Raw genomic sequence first — 19,130 nt, forward strand, 5'->3', positions numbered from 1 at the left:
GGTCACCCACTCTGGGCGGAAGTCCCCTTTATTTGGATTTGCCGCTGGGTGGCTAGATGATGTAGGTGGCCTTCGATGTGGACCAGGAGGGTATCCAGCATGTGCAGGACCCCGCGGAGCAGGGTGTGGTCTGAGATTGGGGCCCGCCGTTTCCAGGGTCCGCAGGGCTCAGTGGTCACCTGCGGATACTGAGAACAGGACCAAGAGGCAGGAGTGAGAATGGAGGGCAGAGAGGGAGGTGCGATGAGGGGCAGTGATGAAGCTGGGGAGCAGGGAGTAGGGTGTGGGGCAGTGCCCAGATGGGATGGGAGACTCAGGGTGACAGAATCACCGAGGGTCTGTTGTGGGCTACAGTGGTCACGGGGCCCTCAGGGGCTGGATGAGAGCAAGAGTTCTAAAGGAGAGAGCTGGGGGCAGGGTGCTGGCTGTGGGTGGTGGACATGGGTTCCACGAAGGTGTGTGGACACAGGGACAATGGGCTGTGAGCTGGGAGTGGGAGTGTGGGAGGCCCACAGGCCAGTGTGGACCCATGGGACAGGGTTGGGTGGAAGATGGGCTCACGGGGCGTACATGGAGGCAGGGGCTGTGGGGGAGAAAGAGCTGCACTCACCTCACCCTTGGTGGCCTGTGAGCACCGCCGCCCCTGCAGTATCTTGCGGCAGATCATCAGCATCGTGATGGTGATCATGACCCCAGCCACGGGGTAGATGCGGCTTGCTCCAGGGCCCAGCCAGTAACCAAGACAGCTCAGGCCACCCCTACAGCCCTCCACGCTCTTTGGCTGACACCCCCAGGGCTGCAAGTCCAGCCCCACGTGGTACCAGAGGGGTCGCAACCAGGCGTGGGTTGGAGCAGGCATCGCCAGCAGGAGCAGCAAGGGCAGCGAGGCCAGCATGTGCAGCATGGCCGCCGCTAGTGCCAGGGGCCGGAACCTGGGCGCCTGGCGACGGGCAAACGCCCCTCCCCCATGAACAGGCCTGGCTCTGAGGCAGCAGGTTCCAGCGAGACCCATGGCCTTTCATGAGCAGCCTGGCCAGAAACTGGCTGTGGTGGGGGGCTGGAGTCCAGGGCTTGAGGAGAATGGCAGACCTGGGTTCTGGGTCCTATTCTCCCAGTGGGCCTGGCTGGCCCCAAACTGAGGGAGCACCTCCTTTTGAAGCTGGGCCCTAGGCTGGGTGTAGTGGCACACACCTGGAATCCCAGCACTTTGGGAGCTTGAGGCAGGTGGATGGCTTGAGCCCAGAAGTTTGAGACTAGCCTGGGCATCATGGCGAAACCCCCTCTCCATAAAAAATACAAATAATTAGCTGGGTATAGTGGAGGCTGAAGTGGGAGGATCACCTGAGCCTGGGAGGTCGAGGCTGCAATGAGCTGTGATTGCACCACTACACTCCAGCCTGGGCGACAGAGTGAGATTTTGTCTCAAGAAAGATAAAAAAAGAAACTAAGCCCCGAACAGTTAAAGAAACTAGTAACTAACAGAAATTTTTTTTTTTTTTAAGAGACAACCCACTGCAGTCTTGACCTCCTGGGCTCAAGTGATCCTTCTGCCTCAGCCTCCTGAGTAGCTGAAACTACAGGTGTGCACCACCATGCCTGGCTAATTTATTTATTTACTTATTTTTAACATTTATCTTGTAGAGATAGGGGTCTTACTATGTTGCCCAGGCTGGTTTCAAACTCTTGGCCTCAAGTGATCCTGCCACTTCAGCCTCCCAAAGTGCTGGGATTACAGCTGTGAGCCACCATGCCTGGCCCCTAGAAATCCTTGAGTTTACAGGATGGTAGATAAGGAAAGAAACAACTTGCTGAAACGCTGAAATTCCCTCTGCTTATAAGATAACAAAACTGTCTGAAATCAGATGGACCCAATATTCCCAACTGGAGTATGCACAGAAAGAGCTTGCTGACATCACAGCCTGAATTTCCACCATGTTTCATAGAAATCCTCCAGAATTTGCACAGGAGACCCATGAGGAGGCATGAAGAGTTAATTGCACATGCCTGACCTCCTGCTTCCTTCTACCAATCACCCACCTACTAATCCCAGTATCTATCCCCTAAACTTTTCTAATAAAATTACTGCCTTAAAGCCAGCACAGGGAGACACACTGAAGCTGGACTCTTGCTTCCTTGCTAGTTGACTTGCAATAAAAAGCTTTTCTTGGCAGGGCACGGTGGCTCATGCCTGTAATTCCAGCACTTTGGGAGGCGGAAGTGGGTGGATCAGTTGAGGTCAGGAGTTCGAGACCAGCCTGGACAACATGGTGAAACCCTGTCTCTACTAAAAATACAAAAATTAGCCGGGTGTGGTGGCGGGCGCATGTAATCCCAGCTACTCAGGAGGCTGAGGCACAAGAATTGCTTAAACCCGGGAGGCAGAGGTTGCAGTGAGCCAAGATCACGCCACTGCTATAATCCCAGCCGCTGGGAAGTCTGAGGTAGGAAAATCACTTGAACCCGAATCTGGTGTCCGGCCCACAACTGTAATCTCAGTACTTTGGGAAGCTGAGGTGGAAGGATCTTTTCAGCCCAGGAGTGAGACCATGGTGGGCAACATAGTGAGACCCCGTCACTATATTTTTTAAAAAAGAAATTAGTCCAACATGGTGGTATGCACCTGTAGTCCCAGCTACTTGGGAGGCTGAGGCGGGAGGATTGCTTCAGCCCAAAACCCAGTGTCACAGTACTGGTTTCTAGCATTTCAAGCAGTGAGTCGTTTTGCTCAGTAATACTTTCACCCTGGCCTTCTCCTCACCTATCAGCCAATCCCTAAAATCCAAACACCTGCAGTGGCTCACACCTGTAATCACACTTTGGGAGGCTGAGGCTGAGGATCTCTTGAGCCCAGGAATTTGAGCCCAGTCTAGGAAACACAGTAACAACCCATCTACGATTTTTTTTTTTTTTTGGGACAGACTCTTGCCCTCTCACCCAGGCTGGAGTGCAGTGGCGCAATCTCAGCTCACCAAAACCTCCGCCTCCCTGGTTCAAATGATTCTCCTGCCTCAGCCTCCCGAGTAGCTAGGATTACAGGCGTGCACCACCACACCTGGCTAATTTTTTGCATTTTTAGTAAAGGTGGGGTTTCACCGTGTTAGCTAGGATGGTCTCAATCTCCTGACCTCATGATCCACCCACCTTGGCCTTCTAAAGCGCTGGGATTACAGGCTTGAGCCACTGAACCCAGCCCCAATTTTTGTATTTTTAGTAGAGAGAGGGTTTCACCATGTTGGCCAGGCTGGTCTGTAACTCCTGACCTCAGGTGATCCACCCACTTTGGCCTTCCAAAGTGCTGGGATTACAGGTGTGAGCCACCACACCCGACCTTACAAACTTTTTTTAAAAAACTAGGCCGGGCGCCATGGCTCAGGCCTGTAATCCCAGCACTTTGGGAGGCCAAGGCAGCCGGATCACCTGAGGTCGGGAGCTTGAGACCAGACTGACCAACATGGAGAAACCCTGCCTCTACTAAAATAGCCAGGCGTGGTGGTACATGCCTGTAATTCCAGTTACTCAGGAGGTTGAGGCAGGGGAATCACTTGAACCTGGAAGGTGGAGGTTGCAGTGAGCCGAGATCGTGCCATTGCACTCCAGCCTGGGCAACAATAGCAAAACTCTATCTCAAAAAAAATAAATAAATAAAAGGCCGGGTGCAGTGGCTCAAGCCTGTAATCCCAGCACTTCAGGAGGCCGAGGCGGGCGGATCACGATGTCGGGAGATCGAGACCATCCTGGCTAAATGGTGAAACCCTGTCTTGGCCGGGCGCGGTGGCTCAAGCCTGTAATCCCAGCACTTTGGGAGGCCGAGACGGGCGGATCACGAGGTCAGGAGATCGAGACCATCCTGGCTAACATGGTGAAACCCCGTCTCTACTAAAAAATACAAAAAACTAGCCGGGCGACATGGCGGGCGCCTGTAGTCCCAGCTGCTTGGGAGGCTGAGGCAGGAGAATGGCGTAAACCCAGGAGGCGGAGCTTGCAGTGAGCTGAGACCCGCCACTGCACTCCAGCCTGGGCGGCAGAGCGAGACTCCGTCTCAAAAAAAAAAAAAAAAAAAAAAAAAAAAAAAAAAATTAGCTGGACATGCTGGCACACCCCTGTAGTCCCAGCTACTCGGGAGGCTGAGGTAGGAGAATTGCTTAAACCCGGGAGGCGGAGGTTGCAGTGAGCCAAGATCATGCCACTGCACTCTGGCCTGGGCGACAGAGCGAGACTCCGTCTCAAAAAACAAGCAAACAAACAAAAACTAGCTGGGGCTGGGTGCGGTGGCTCACGCCTGTAATCCCAACACTTTGGGAGGCTGAGGCAGGAGGATCACTTGAGGTCAAGAGTTCAAGACCAGCCTGGCCAACATGGTGAAACTTCGTCTCTACAAAAATGAGCTGGGCATGATGGTGGATGCCTGTAATCCCAGCTACTCAGAAGGCTGAGATAGGAGAATCACTTGAACCCGGGAGGTGGAGGTTGCAGTGAGCCAAGATCGTACCATTGCACTCTGGCCTGGGCGACACAGTAAGACTCCATCTTTTTTGGGGGGAGGGGGGAAACTAGCTGGGTGTGGTGGCGTGTGCCTGTAGTCCCAGCTACTTAGGAGGCTGAGGCAGGAAGATCGCTTGAACCCAGGAGGTCAATGCTGTAGAGAGTGGTGATCACAGCACTGCACTCCAGTCCGGGGGACAGAGCAAGAGCCGATTTAAAAAAAAAAAAAAAAAAAAAAATCGACATGGCACCTAAAACCTTTTGCTTTCCACCAGGGGCATCACCTCTGTAGGCTGACCAAACTCGCAGGTCCCCCACACCCAGCCTCAGCCCCACAGTCCACATCACAGTTGAGTGAGTGCTCGAAGATGTGGGATCCAAATCCACAGGCAGCTCCCCCACTGTCAGAACAAAGCCCGAAGGCTCCCCCTGGACTGTGAGGTCCCCTCACCCTCTCACCTCAGCTCATGCTGCCCTTGCCTCCCTCAATACCCCCACTGCTCCCAGTGTCAGGACCACAGCTCCCCACGCCTAGAAAGTCACCTTCTTATGGCTGAAGTTTCAGTTCCAGGGTCACCTGCTGAGTCCCCCTCCCATGAGCATCTTGGGTAACATATGACCTCTATCACGTGACCCTGCTTTATTTTCTTCAAAGCATTTCTAACTACCTGAAATTTCCTGTTTGAGATCTACTGCCCTCTCCAACATATAAGCTTCATTCAAACAATATTTACAGAGCAGCTGCCAGGCACCATTTGTGATGCTAGGATGTGGTGTGACAGAATAAATAAAAGCTCTTATTTCCTGGGGCTGAGCTTCTAGGCCATGAATGGGGGTGGTGGGGATGATGGTACCAGGCACCAACACAGGCCATGATAAAACAGAGCCAGGCAAGGGTGTCTCTGTGATTTAAAGGGCAGGGTGGCCTCTGACCATGCTCAGGATGGTGCCCAGACCCCAGCAGAGGGCCTGGCACCTGCTCAGACCTGATGAACAGCAGCGCTCACGTGTTTGGAGCAGAGGACCTGAGCCCAGCATTGTTCTAAGCATTTCCCGGCATTTCCTCATTTATTTATTTTTGAGACAGGGTCTTGCTCTGTCACACAAGCTGGAGTGCAGCTCCCTCCAGCACGATTTCAACTCACTGCAACCTCCACCTTTTGGGTCCAATTGATCCTCCCACCTCAGCCTTCCCAGTAGCTGGGATTACAGGCACCTGGCACCATGCCCAGCTCATTTTTGTATTTTTAGTAGAGATGGAGTTTCACCTGCCTCGGGCCTCCCAAAGTGCTGGGATTATAGGCTCGGCATCTACTCATTTAATATTCACTAAGCAACCCATGAAACAAGAACTGTGACCACTCACGCTCTACAAATGAACAGTAGTACACTGAGGACCAAACAGATCCTAGGACCTGGCCCCTCCCCTGCCATCACTGTGTCAGCTGGCCCAACGCCCCACTGCCTGCTGGGTCACATGCCCAGATGTCGGCATTTAATAGCAGAAATCAACACACACTCCTTGGCTGACAGTGTTCTACCAAGCCCAGGTGATCTATCTGTCACCCATGCAGTGGCATGATCTCTGCTCGCTGCAACCTCTGCCTCCCAAGTTCAAGTGATTCTCATGCCTCAGCTTCCTGAGTAGCTGGGATTACAGGTATGCACCACCACGCCCGACTAACTTTTGTATTTTTAGTAGAGGCGGGGTTTCACCATGTTGGCCTGGATGTTCTCGAACGCCTGACGTCAAGTGATCCACCCACCTCTGCCTCCCAAAGTGCTGGGATTACAGGTGTGAACCACCGTGCCCAGCCCGGTCATGCTTATTCTTAAGCATAGAGTAGCAGTGTGGGGAAACAGCTGCTCTTAGGTGTTCACTCTGTATCCTCCAGGGACTGCCCGTTGGCATCCACACTGCCCTGTGCCTTATCGGATATTCCCGAGAGTGAATTATTCCTGAGAAGCAGCTCTGGTTCCAACTATTTCACAGCTGAGGAGACAGGGAGTGAGGGCTATGCATGGCTGGGGAGAGACCTAAACAGGGGATGCCTCCACAACTCCCCGACTGTGTACCCTGACCTCCCGCGTCTTTCCTACACCTTCTACCCCATCTCACCTTCAGGGCACAGGAAGGGTCAGCAGCCACAGCTGTGGACCACCCACCACCGGGGCCCCACCAAGCCACAGCAGAGCCTGGAGTTGAGCAGACAAATCTTTATTCCTGAGTCTAAATATGCACCAGTTCCCTCCCCGTACCCAGCCACTGCCAGCCTGACTGCAGGCCCTGTCCCAGACCTGGAGCACTGAACTTGGAGTCCCAGGACCTCCTTCCCTGAGTTGTGTGTGTGTACATGGAGGGGACTCCTGGGTAGCACCTGGAGGCGGCCCAGGGTTGAGGGGCTTCTCAAGGGTGCCCTGTCACAACCTCCAGAGGTGCAGTCTCGGGCAGGATGCAGCACGTTCAGAGTCTGGTGACCTGAGCGGGCAGAGGAGGGGAGGCTCCAGTTTCCAAAGGACACAGACCAACCCCCACCCCTAGGAACAGCTTTATCCAAAGACAGCGGGGAAAGCACTGGGCCCACTGGGGACAGAGCCATGGCCACCAGGAAAGACTCCCTGGAGCTGGACCCAGGGTGGGGAGAAGCAATAGATTAACAAAAAAGAGCTCAGCGGGCCAGAGGTAGGCTCACCGAAACAGGGCTGTCGGGGACAGGCCTCGGGTGTTGGAGGGCAAAGGTGACAGCATCATGGACAGAAGCAAAGAGATGCTTCTTGGTGATGGATGCATCGAAGAAGTGCCCGGCCTCAAGCTGGCTGACCACAGGGCCTGTGGGCAAGAAGTAGGCCTCCCCTGACTCTCAGAACCTCCAGGAACTCAACTCCCAGGAGAAAACAGAATGCCCCGACCTCACCACCTGAGGCTCCAGCTGAATCCACATCACTTGTAACCCTGGACTCCTGTCTCCCAGGACACCTCTGACCTCCAGTTCCAGAGAAAGACTTTTTCCTTGTGCTACTTGGAAACACCCTTGGCCAAAAGCATCCTACCCTCTTCCCGGGTCCCTCCTGCTGTTCCCACCCTACTCACTGTGGCAGGCCGCCATGTACACCTCTACCTCGATCTCCCGGAAGTCGTGGAAAATCTGTAGCGGAAAAGGGGGCCAGCCTCAGAGGGAGGCTCAGGGACGTAGAGGGGGGCTCGGGCAGGCTTGGGGAGGGAGTTTAGATGGGGAGCTTTGAGGGTTTGGGGAGTCAGAGTCTCAGAGTGCTCTCAGGGCAAATTACAGGGTCAGTGGGGAAGCTCAAGGGGCCTTGGCCTGCCCCCGTCCTTACATTCTTCAGGCTCTTGAGGCACACAGTGTCCACGAAGGAGAGGGCACCCAGGTCCAGGATGAGGCTGTGGAAGTCTGGCTGAGGCAGGCCCAGGGCCTTCAGTGTGGACCCATCTGGGGCCTTGGAGTCTTCTTGACCATTGGCTGTTGCATCTTCCATCTTATCTCCTGGGCCCACCTGCTGGGGAGCCAGACATGCTGCCAGGGCCACCCATGAGAGGGTGAAGGCAGGACTGGCCACACACAGACGTGGGAACACGCAAGGTCAGATGGGGAGCATGCATGGGACATGTAAGGACACAAACACGGGGGAGTCACATAGGTATGCAAAGATAGGAAGGACAGATGTATGGGGACACTCAGGAGGGCACACCCAGACATGCTCTGCTACCTCCTGGGCCGAGGCTGCACAGGGACATGAGAAAGGACGGTGCTGGGAGACCCTATCCCATTCTCATCAGCCAGGGCTGACTGGGGAGGGGCCCAGGAGCAGGCCAGAATAGACACAGGCATCCACATGAAACACACGCAGACACCTCAGCACCCTGCCCTGTCTGAGTCTCTAAGTTTGGCATCCTCTTTGACCCCTATATATTTTTTTAGAGATGAGGTCTTGCTTCATTGTCCAGGCTGAATGTAGTGGTTATTCACAGGCACCATTAGAGCGCACTGCAGCCCTGAGCTCCTGGGCTCAAATGATTTTCCCGCCTTAGCATCCCAAAGAGCTGGGACTGCAGGTATGCACCACCACGCCTGCCTTTGACCCCTTGATTTTCTCCCATACACCCAATCCCTTCCTCTACCCATAAGCAGACTCAGGGGGGAGTCTTGTGGCATCTACAAATTCAAGGTCTTCATCTAGGCCTGAGAATCTAAGCCTAGATTCTGTGGCATATCATGAATTTCCCTGCAGAATATCTGATCCAGCCCCAACTCCTCCTGCCATTGGCCCACAGCTGCTGGGTCCATGGCACTCCTCATGAGACATGTGGATCCTGCATCTCTGCAGCTCACAGCTGTCCCCTCCTCTCCCACCTCCAGCCTCACCATCACCTTGCAGTCCTCAACGTTGTTGCTCCTCATGTCTTCAAGGCTGGTGTTGACATTAATGGAAACTGAAGCGCCCTTGGAGGAGGCAGCCTATACCAGAGAAGACAGGGAATGGGAAACAGCTGTCCTGGCTGCCATGACCGCCATGTCATGTAGGCCTGGTGATGCCCCCTGGTGTTGGTCAGGTAGGTGGGCCAGGACCAGAAGCTGTGGGACCTGCAGCAACCAAGCTGAAGCTCCTGGAACAGCCATGAAAGGGAAGAGGACTGTGACGGTTCACACTGTCACTGGTTCAGATGATGGGAGAGAAACAAAATTCGACCTAGAGCCTGGACCTGCTAGGGTAGTGAGGCAGGGCCCCTGAGAGCATGAGAGAGAAAGGGGAAGGGATGAGGAGTGAGGATGAGGGAGGAGTCGGGAGGCCAGGAGAAAGGCTGGGGCAGGGAGCAGGGGGCAGCAGATGGGGGTCACCAGACAAAAGGGACCCTGCCTGTTTCTGAAGCTTCTCCTCTTTCTGCAGTTGCTTCAGCTTCAGCTGCTCCCGCTTCTTGAGCAGTTTCTTCTTCTGGGAGATGAGGAAGTCGACATCCACACCGCACTGGAGGCAAACGTCAGAGAAGGGTTGGTGAGCTCTCGGGGAGCTGGGGCCTGACACCCATCCTGGGGATTCCACCTCACCCTCTGCTTCAGCGCATCACTGTAGAAGTCAGCGTTGGCAAAGTACACGGTGGCCGAGGAGCGGAAGACCTTCACCCCCGGGACTTCCTTGGCCTGGGGATGAGGCAGAACTGGTGGTGGCTGAATCTCCTCTCTCTGGGCTGCATCCTGTTCTCCTGCCTTTCCTTCCCTAGTGTGCCCAGTGCCTGCCACCGCCCAGCCCTCTGCTCCCCAGGCTGCAGTCCAGGCCCTCCCAGGGGCTTGGGCCACAAGCCCGGTGGTGTCATCCCCATTCTTGCACCATGCCTCTCCCTCCCCACCTCTCCTGCCCCCACCCAGGCAGCCTTCACAGGCTCTTAACCTTTCTCTTGGGTTTCCAACCCCTGCCTTGTGATCTGTTTTCTGCACCCAGAGGTCCTCCTAGGCTGTCACACAAACCAGACCCTCCCCACCTCCCACCCCATTCAGGTCACAGCCTAGGTCTCTGCTGGGCTCCAGGCCTGCATGGTAAGGGCTGGGCTGCCCCCCCATTCTCTCCCATGTCTCAGACCCCTTAGTTCCTCCCCACACTGCCTAATCGCACTGCACTCATGTTGCAGGGAACAGCCTTGTTTTATTCCAGAGCCCCCCACCTATGTTCCTAGCACTTGGCCCAAGACCTCTCAGGAGATAAATGGATGACTGAGGACTTAGTAACCCCTCTGATCAGATCAGGAAATGCCTCCCTTCCATCCTGGTGCCCCAGAGAGCTGCCACTCTGGCTCTCTGACCCAGGGCTGCTCTGCAGGTGGAGCTTGTGCTATTGACTCCATGACAGACCCCTCTCCAGCCCCAGACCCACCTCTGTCCACTCTCCCTCTGTGCCTTCATACCTCTAGAGGGGGTCGTAGACCCAAACTCCTCCCTTGAAATCCCAAAGACCAAACCAAAGTGTCCTCAGCCCCCAGTGCCCTGGCCAAGTGTGGAACGAATCCACAAAGTCTCATTCTTCCTCCGTCTCCCCATCCACGTCGTCCCGCTCAGCCCCTGCCACTCACCTCTGAGTACTCTGTCACATCTCTGTAAATATCCGTGTCTGGCACCTGCCCCAGGATAGAGTAGTGGGGCCTGTGGAGGAGAGAAAGAATGCAAGAAGAGGGGGCAGAAAAAGGGGATAACAGAGGGGTCCAAAGGAGCCTGAAGTCCCCCAGAGATGTGGGGAAAGCTACGGGGAGCCCTGTGGCACTCCCTCACTAGCTGGAATGAGGGGACCAACATGGGGGACTCACATCTGTGTCCGGACCACCACAAGCAGCAGGGAGAAGACGACCGCAACCATCAGGCCAAGGTCCATGTTCAGCAGGATGGTGGCCGCGAAGGTCACCAGCCAGATGAGCTGAGAACAGCGGGCAGCAGTCGGAGGGTGGTAAGGAGCCATGGGGCTGCCCAGTCCCTGCCCCGGGCTCCCAGGGCACTCACCAGATCTGCCCGATTGGCTTTCCAGAGGGAACACACGTCGCTGAGCTGCCGCAGCATGCCTTCAGGTTCACAATGATGATGGCCGCCAGGACCGCCTGGGGTGGGAACAGTGCCACCAGGGGCCATTGAGGGCACCCGATGCTGTCAACCCTCCCCATCGAGGCATGGCCAGATTAAGCCCAAGCACTCAGGCAGAACCCCAGACACAAACCCCCACCCAGCCCCTGACCCTTGTCTCCAAATCTCACCTTGAAGATCTCAGCCTTGAAAAACAGGACCTAACCTTGTGTCCCCACCCCTTACCTGAACCTAGACTGGCTGATCTGAGTCCTGGCCTGGCCAAGACCTGAAGCCTGGCTGGGTGGGGGCTCACCTTGGGCAGGTCACGAAAGAGTTCCCCAAGTTTGACAATGATGAGGAGGATGAAAAGGGAAGAGATGGCTCCAGCAACCTGTTGGGGGAGGGGATGAGCAGGGGCGAGACCCCCTTCCCCAGGCAAGGCATGTCCACACCCATGCCCACACCCAAAGCCTACCTGCGAGTTGCCCCCGGTGCTCTCCTGTACCAGGCTTCGAGACATAGAGCAACTCACGGGGAAGCACTGGAAGATGCCTCCAATGAGGTTACTGAGGCCCAGGGCCACCAGCTCCTGACGGGGGGCAGTGTGGGTGTGAGGAGACTTCCTAGAAGTCCCACTTCTGTCACTGTCCCACTGTGTCTAGGCCTGTGTATCCTCAATCTCCATCCCCACCAAGCGGCCCCCAGAGACTGGATGCTGTCCCACACGTCCTACTCTCCCATCCTCACTCCCCTACGTGGCCTCAACACATCTGCTGTCTCCCCATGTCCCACCTGTTCCTCCCCCACCCGTTGCTGGCGCCTCCATATACTTGGATGCCTCCTACACATCCTGCATCACCCAGACCTGGTTGCTGTCCACCCGGTAGCCATGCCTCAGGGCGAAGATCTTCCCCAGCGAGATGGCAATGGCGAACCCAACCACAGCGATGGTGAAGGCGCTGCCCACGAGCTTTGAGAACAGCTGGGTGTTGGGGGCCACTGGGGGCACCAGCCTGTGAGAGGCATCTGTGAGGCCAAAGCAAGGTCCTGGCCTGGCTGCCCAACCCTCCCTGACCTGACGGAGGCCAGAGCTCACCCTGCAGAGATGTTGCCCACGACATCTACCTCAGATCCGTCCCTCAGACCAATGCCATAGGAGATGCCTGTGGCCCCGATGAGCTGTGGGAGAGGACAGTCAGGGAGGCAGGTGCTGGCATCATGGTCGGGGGACATGTAAACCACTGTGGGGTGAGGAGGGAGACACTGGGCAAAACCTTCTTCAGAGGTGGGAAAAAGTCACATAGGGTGAGAGACGGGCAACACCATTTCGACTATGGGGAGAGGCTGTCGGGGCAGGAAGAAACCAACACGGGTTTTCTGCTGTGCCCCCCACAGTACCCAAGAACCCTCCCAGTCCCCCTCCAGCTGGCCTTCAAATACAGGAGGCTGCCCACGTGGCAGAGACCCAGACTGTCCTGCCCTTCTCCCCTGCCCCCCACTTTCTGGCCCTCGAACCATGAGCAGCTCCCCGGGTATCGGCATGGGCAGCTGCCGCTGCAGCTTGTCATTCAACAGCTTCACCACCACGAGCACAACCCCAGCCACGGCTGCAGTGACCACCGTGCCAACCTTGCTCTGGGGCAGCTTCCGGCAGACCTCCAGCACTGTCTGAGGAGAGGCCAGGTCACAGCCAGCACTCAAGGCCATGGGGCACACCTACCCCTCCCTCCCCCCGCCCTCACTCACATAGATGAGGGACAGTGGCCCAGAGTGGCTGCTCAGATGGAGACCAAACACATACTTGAGCTGTGAGACGAAGACCTGCACAGCTGCAGCTGTGGTATAGCCTCGGACAAGAGGCTCTGACAGGTAGGTGACCAGGAAGCCGAAGTGGATCAGGCCCAGCCCCACCTGTGGGGTGGCCAGGGGCAGTCAGAACAGGCAGGGGTCCTGGGGTAGCTGATGAGGAGCACAGGGCAAGTGGGATGGGAATGGGATGAGTGGATGGCAAGAGGACGACGATGGTCAGCACTCAGGGGAATGCAGACGGGGCAGTGGCAGGAGCAGAAGTGGTGGGGGACACACACTCCTGACTGTTTCACACCTGGAAGAGGCCGACCAGGACACTGAGTGTGGAAGCCACCTGCACCGGGTCAGCGTCTCTGGTTGTCTCATTGATAGGGGAATCGTTCAAGGTCTGCGGGGCCAGGGATTCTGTCACACTGCCCACCATCACAGACATGACAGCAAAGGTCCCTGTAAGGACGGCATGGGGCAGGTCTGAAGGGGAGAGGACACTGTCCTGCGCTGGAGCCCTGGTCCTAAGAGACAGGCCAGGAGACTTCCAGTTCTGGACAAATGTCCTCAGATTATGGCTGCATGAACAGGGACAGTGCTGGTGGTTCAGGTTTGGCCAGGCCAGGAGTGAACCCTGAGCTCATGGGCCCTTAAGCGTGGCTAGAAATGCTGGCCCTGCCTCATCTACCCTGTCCCACCTGTGTCTACTGGTCCAGGGACACAGAGGCTCTGTGGAGTAGGGAAGAGGTCAGGGCTTGCTTCAGGCTGCTCAGGCCTCTGCCAAGTTCCAGGCCCCTTGGGCTGCCTCGCCCACTCACATCTTCCTGGAGCCAGGGCTATGAGGTCCCCTGCCTCTGTGGTCCTACAGTCAGGGGTTTAGTCCTGCCTGGGTATGACTCATGGGCTAGCCCAGGGATGCAGCACCAGTGCTGCCCTCTTCCCCAGCCACTCCTGCCCTGCTCAGCGCCCCCTCACCCTGCCCTCCATGATGGATGTGGGCATCCTCCTGGAAGGCTAGGCCTGCCTCCACTTACCCACGGAGATGTGCCGGGAAGTGCCAAACAGGAAGTAGACGAAGACAGGGTAGAAGGAGCTATAGAGGCCGAACACGGGGGGCAATCCAGCCAGGAGGGCGTAGGCCAAGCCTAGGAGTAGAATGGTAGCAGTGCGGGCCTGGAGAGCAGATCTTGAAACGATAGGGGAATCCCAGCCCTGGGTTAGGTGCCATAGTTCCAAGGTAGAGGTCATGGCCCCAGTTTTGGGCATCACAGACCACAGGGTTTCCAGGCCAATGCACTGAAGGCGGCTCACCCTGTGGAAGCTGCATGATGGCCACACTCATGCCAGATAAAAGGTCACCTAGGAGCCAGTCACGCACAGGATACCGGGGTAACCAGACCAAAACCGGGAGGTGTTGGAGCAGAAGGGCACGGGCCCGAGCATGGGAGCACCTGGGGACATGATATGAGGGGTAGGTGAGTGTCAGGAACAGGGGCTACCTGGGCCCTGCCAGCAACCCCAAGCCCCAATCTTGGCCTTACTGCAACCAGGTCCGCCACTGGCGGGTCCTAGGTGCTGAGCCCCAGCGCCCCAGCTCCTCCAAATGCTCCTGGTTCAGCAGCGGCCGTTCCATGTGGTAGTCTCGCCTCCGCAGCTCCACTGCTTGTGTTGCAGACAGCAGTGCCTGCGTGTCCCTCGGTCTGGGGTGGCAAGACCAGAGAGAGACAGTGAGGGCACCCCTGGCCCAACCTCCCCTACACTTCCACCTAGGACCAGAGAGTTACCTACCTGATTTTTCCGGGCCCTAAGATCAAGGTACAGTATTCCAGCCCCCAGCTGGCATCTGTGGGCCATATGCCCAAACTCAGACCTGAACTTTGGCTGGTGAGAAAGCCTCTTTCTAGGACAAAGTCCCCCAAGTAGGGACTGCAGGATGATCACTATCTATACCTCCAGCCGAGATGTGGCTGCCCAGTGCTGAACGCTCTAACAGTCCATGTCCCAGGCTGCTCCCTCCCACCACAATCCCTCTCCCCTAGGCAATCCCTGTCCAGTCCCCAGGTCCTCCTCCAGCTGCCCCGGGAGCCCACTGCTGGCTGAGAGCACACTCAGGGAAGGGGTCCAGCAAACCAGGGACCAGGGCTCCAGCTCCTCAAGCAACTCCTTTCCCAAGCCTCAAGCCTCAGATGAGACCCTCCCCTCTAAGGGAAGGAAAGTGTTGGGGCCAAGCTTGCCCTTGGGCCTCCAGCCCCAGGGTCCAGGTTGTACACTGCTCAGGCCTGGTCTGGGGAAGCCAAGGATTGGCTCTCACCTGAGAAGGAGCTCTTTCCAGTGGGAATCTCTCACCTAGAGACGTTCCCACCTGGAAAGGGAAGTACCCACTTGAAGTGGGGGAAAGAGCTCACCTGGGAATAGAAGCTTTCAAGGGCAATCTCACCTAGAGGGATCTCTGACCTACCAGAGAATCTTTACCAGCCAGGCAAGTTCTGACATAGGGGGAATCTTCTCTCTGCCCAGAGGCACCTACTTGAAGTCAGAGAAAGATCCCACATAGGAGGAGAAGACCTAGAGGGAGAAGGTTCTCACTTCCGGGGTACTCTCTCTTAGGGGAAGTTCTGACCTGGGGTGAGGCTCCCACGTGGAATGGGGAAAAGCTGTCACTTGGGAATAGATCTCACAGAGGGATCTTACCTGGGGGAAAACTCTAGCCTGTTGGGGAAGCTTTCACCAGTCAGGAAAGTTCTGATCTAGGAAAAGCCCTGACCTGGGGAGAGGATCCCATTTGAGGGACAGGAACTCACCTGGGAAGGGCCTCTAACCTGGCTGTACTGTTGGGAGTGTGGAGTGGGTGCAAGGAAGATCCTCAGAAACTCTTGGGACCGCTATCTCAAGGAGATCTTAGAGCCCCCTCTCCCTTCCTACGTGAGTCATTCAGGTTTTCTTAAAGGGCTTCCTCCCCCCACAACGTGGGACTCGCGCCTGGAGGGCGGAGCCTTGATCATTGGCCTCTCCCTGTAGGAGGGCAACTGGGGCCAGAAAGGCTGGAGCGCTCACTCCGGGGTCAGTGGAGCTGCGTGGACTCGGGACCCAGCTGAAAGCAGCTAGTCCACGGGCCGCAGCCAAGGACTCCCGGCCCCCACGTACCCCGGCCGGCACATCTCCTGGCCGGGCTCCTCCGCACGCAGCTGCCTCCCTGTGGCCCGGGATGGCCCTCGGGCGGCACACCAGCGGCTTTCCGCACAGCCCAAGGGACTGGGGCCGCGCCGGCTCCTGCCCCCAGCCCTTGCTGCAGAGGGGCAGCCGCCTGCATAAAATCGACAGAGGTAAACCCAAGCGTCGCAAGCGGAGAAGGCCTGCTCCAGCGACGCGCTTGCGCGGGGCCACCGGGGCTGTGCTCTGAACTCACCCCGACGCATCCGCCAGCCCCATGGCTCGCACGTTGTCCGGAGCGGGCTGCTCCTGCTGCTCGGGCTAGAGGCCGCTACGCTCCGGAAGGCGTAGCCGGGACCGAGTGAGGCCGGCGGCGCGCTCCCGGGAGCTAATCCCGGGGCAGGACGGGGAGGCTTGGGCCAATCAGCGCGCTGGGGCGGGACCTAAGTGGCGCGCGCCGGGCGGGGAGAGCCTGGAGAAGAAGGATTTAACCGCTTCCACCCTGGCGACCCGGCCTATGAGGCCTCTCGCTGCTCGCCCGGCCCTCTTCCCCGAGCTGGATGGGACTGCAGAACTGGAACTAAGCACCCGCGCTGGGCTGGCCGTAGTCGCGCCCCGAGGCCTTGAGTAGGTTGGAGCTGATCCCAGGTCCTGGCTCGGCGGAAGGTACTCACGGAGTGGGAAAGGGAAACTCCACTGGCCGGGAGGCCTAGGGGTGTGGCCGGTGGACCCCAGCCTTGACTTGTTGGGGATCCAGGTCTGTGGGGCTTCTCATGCCTCCAGCTGAGAGCGCCACCCTCAGGCTTTCTGAGACTAGGCATGTCTTTGAGATCCGGAGCCCACTATCCCCGAGTCCTCCCCTTTAACTCTGGCCACCCAGGCCAGAAATGGTTGGAGGATCCCCTCTGCTGCACTAAGCATAGCCCGGACATCGCTCCCAGAAGGTTCCTGCGCGGGCCGCCGAGGAGAATGGTGGGGGTCGGTGCTGTTGGTGGGCAAGGCGGGAACTGCAAGAGCGGTTCCTCAGGTTGGTTTCACCCAGGTGAGGGCAAAAAATGCCGGGCCAGGGCTGCAGACCCTGAAGAATTAGGAAATCCTGGTGCCGCTGCCTTGACTAGGGGGGAGGTTTCCCTTAGCACCTTATTCTCAGCACCTGTGCTCCAACATCAAGCCCCAATCACAAGGTGAGGAGCCAGATTTCAAGGTGAAAGAGATCTGCCATGAAATGGGCTAAAAATAGCTGGATATTCTTGGGAGGGGCTCAGATTCCTCCCAAAGGTCAGTCTGGCTTGAATCATTCACAGCTGCCATCCTACCTACCCAGCTCCCAACAAGAAAAGGCAACAACTGTTTTCTATAGAAGTTTATTCCCAAAACAGAGCGCGGCTTCACGGAACAATTTACACAGACAGGACAGAGGGCCGCTGGGCTGGAGGAGGGGAACCCCCCAGAGAGGGGCATCGAGGAAACCTAGGACATAGCAAACTCACCCTCCCCCCCCAGCAGGCCATTCAGCCCTTCAAGAGCTGGGGTCCTTCTGGGTAAGAGTTTGGGTCCTGGCTGGTGTGATTTAGCTCCAGTCAGGGAAGTAGAATTTTTAATCTCCCAGGAAACTGCTTCCCAAGAGTATGCATGGGGTGGTGGGTGGGGAGGTGTCTGCACAGACCACTCCCCAACCCTGCACAGCCACTCTCCCCAGTGGTTAGAGGACGCCTACTCTCAAGGTCTTCTAGGTCTGGGGACTCAAGGCTGACCTTTGGCCTGGGAGAGCTGGGGGTTAGAAAACCCCTCAAGATGGCCAGGTCAGGGTCCTCACAGGTGGGTCCCCCAAGTCCCTCTCCTACTTTCCCTACCTTTCACTTGTAAACAAAGGGGAAAAAAAATTCTCTACTGTAAACAAAGTGTAAAAGCTCAAAGTTTTGAGTTGTAAACAAAGTAAAAACATTTTTTGAATCTGGACTTGTAAACAGTAACAAAATTTTAAAGTCTCCAGTTCTGGACAGCAGACAAAATAGCAAAAGAGTTTTGTGAACAGGGTCATAACAGTCACTTTTCCCTTTTTAAAGGAATAAAGAAGGAGTGGAATGGAGTCACTTCCTGCAGCCCAGGTGCCTAGGGCCACGGAGGATCCTGTAAACATAGGAGGCAGTGGCACCTACATTCTGGGTCTTGAATTCCCTTGTTTCTGCTCCCTTTGCTCACCTTCCCACCTTAACCTTCAGAATCAATTCAAGCAGGGGGCAGTGTCAGGGAATCAAATGGCACCACAGACAACTTTTGTTCGCTGCAGGGGCAGGTGAATGACCCCTCCACCGACCCTCTGCAGGAATGTCTGACTAGAGGCCCGAGCCCCTCCCCGTGGGAGACAGGGAAGCCTTGCTCTGTAAACACGACATCAGCTGCTCCACCAGCACCCCACAGCATCAGTCCTAGGTCATAAGGCAGTAAGTGGCAGGGACTCCACATAATAAACACACACATCCACCGGGAGGGGCGGCATGAGTGAGCCCCCATGAGGAAGTCAGACGACCCCTGTTTCCAAGACCAACCCCCAGCCCCAGAAGTTTGGCCTTTGGGGCATTCAAGAAGAAGCAAAGGACAATTCTGTGCTTTGGGCCCCTGATGATACTCAGATCAACTTGGGGGTAGAATAGGGGAGGAAGGCATATGTCCCACCCATCTGAGTCCACCCCAGGAAGAAGAGAGATATGAGCCATAGGGTTTGCTCAGGACCCAAATGGGGTCAAACTGCATCTCTTCCTCTATCTCCCTCCCCCTCCCAGCCCAGCCTCAAACCCCCCAGGAGACAGAAAAGCTGAAAAATAACATAAGCATCTCTCTGATTACAAAGGTACAAAACGTATAAAAGTCTCCCTCCAGTCTCCCCTCTCTGCACCTGTCACACGCATGCTCACAGATGCGCATGGAGCCTCAACCCTGCCATGCCAGGGAGAGCTGGGGCACCCGCCACTGGGGAGCAGGAGGCTGCCTTGGGATCCGTCCCCACTTCTGGAGTCTCTCCTGTTAGCCTAGATCCTCTGTCACCCTCAGCTGTTCCTTGTCCACGCCGTCGTCCCCTCAGGAGTGACCCTCACTTCTGGGAACTCTGGAGGCACATGAGGAAATCAGAGATTGATGCCC

At 56.6% G+C, this 19,130-nt stretch overlaps 3 protein-coding genes across 6 annotated transcripts in view; all 3 read right to left on the reverse strand.

Annotated features, from left to right (window-relative positions):
* Positions 1–1,278, reverse strand: TMEM89 (transmembrane protein 89). The gene is made up of 2 exons (XM_033206410.1): positions 611–1,278; positions 1–188 (listed from the first exon to the last, which is right to left on the reverse strand). Exons 1-2 carry the CDS (start codon positions 1,010–1,012, stop codon positions 3–5), a joined length of 588 nt encoding a protein of 195 aa, XP_033062301.1. The 5' UTR covers positions 1,013–1,278; the 3' UTR covers positions 1–2.
* A 5,406-nt stretch (positions 1,279–6,684) lies between these two features.
* On the reverse strand, positions 6,685–16,402 carry SLC26A6 (solute carrier family 26 member 6). The gene is given in 22 exon segments (XM_033206462.1): positions 6,685–6,961; positions 7,176–7,312; positions 7,574–7,628; positions 7,819–7,998; positions 8,865–8,957; positions 9,358–9,465; positions 9,546–9,638; positions 10,562–10,631; positions 10,793–10,899; positions 10,983–11,044; positions 11,047–11,077; positions 11,356–11,433; positions 11,518–11,631; positions 11,908–12,055; positions 12,139–12,221; positions 12,558–12,710; positions 12,789–12,953; positions 13,147–13,298; positions 13,874–13,984; positions 14,151–14,290; positions 14,381–14,539; positions 16,246–16,402. Coding segments are annotated over 22 exon segments (2,277 nt in total). The 5' UTR covers positions 16,269–16,402; the 3' UTR covers positions 6,685–6,946.
* A 935-nt stretch (positions 16,403–17,337) lies between these two features.
* CELSR3 (cadherin EGF LAG seven-pass G-type receptor 3) overlaps positions 17,338–19,130 on the reverse strand; it is a 28,076-nt gene continuing 26,283 nt past the window's right edge. For all 4 annotated transcript variants that reach the window (XM_033206450.1, XM_033206440.1, XM_033206430.1 and 1 more), the window contains one exon: positions 17,338–19,095. In XM_033206450.1, coding sequence (XP_033062341.1) covers positions 19,068–19,095 — 28 coding nt within the window. In that variant the 3' untranslated portion in view covers positions 17,338–19,067. The remainder of the gene's footprint in view (positions 19,096–19,130) is intronic.

The sequence above is a fragment of the Trachypithecus francoisi genome, unplaced genomic scaffold, assembly GCF_009764315.1.
Source record: "Trachypithecus francoisi isolate TF-2019V2 unplaced genomic scaffold, Tfra_2.0 Lachesis_group0, whole genome shotgun sequence".
Taxonomy (NCBI): domain Eukaryota; kingdom Metazoa; phylum Chordata; class Mammalia; order Primates; family Cercopithecidae; genus Trachypithecus; species Trachypithecus francoisi.

Excerpts from the sequence above, each read along its gene's own strand:
- TMEM89 (XM_033206410.1), bottom strand. The coding sequence starts at position 1,012 with ATGGGTCTCGCTGGAACCTGCTGCCTCAGAGCCAGGCCTGTTCATGGG. Across the intron at positions 189-610 it reads CACAGGCCACCAAGGGTGAG|TATCCGCAGGTGACCACTGA; the intron begins GTGAGTGCAGCT and ends TCCTGTTCTCAG.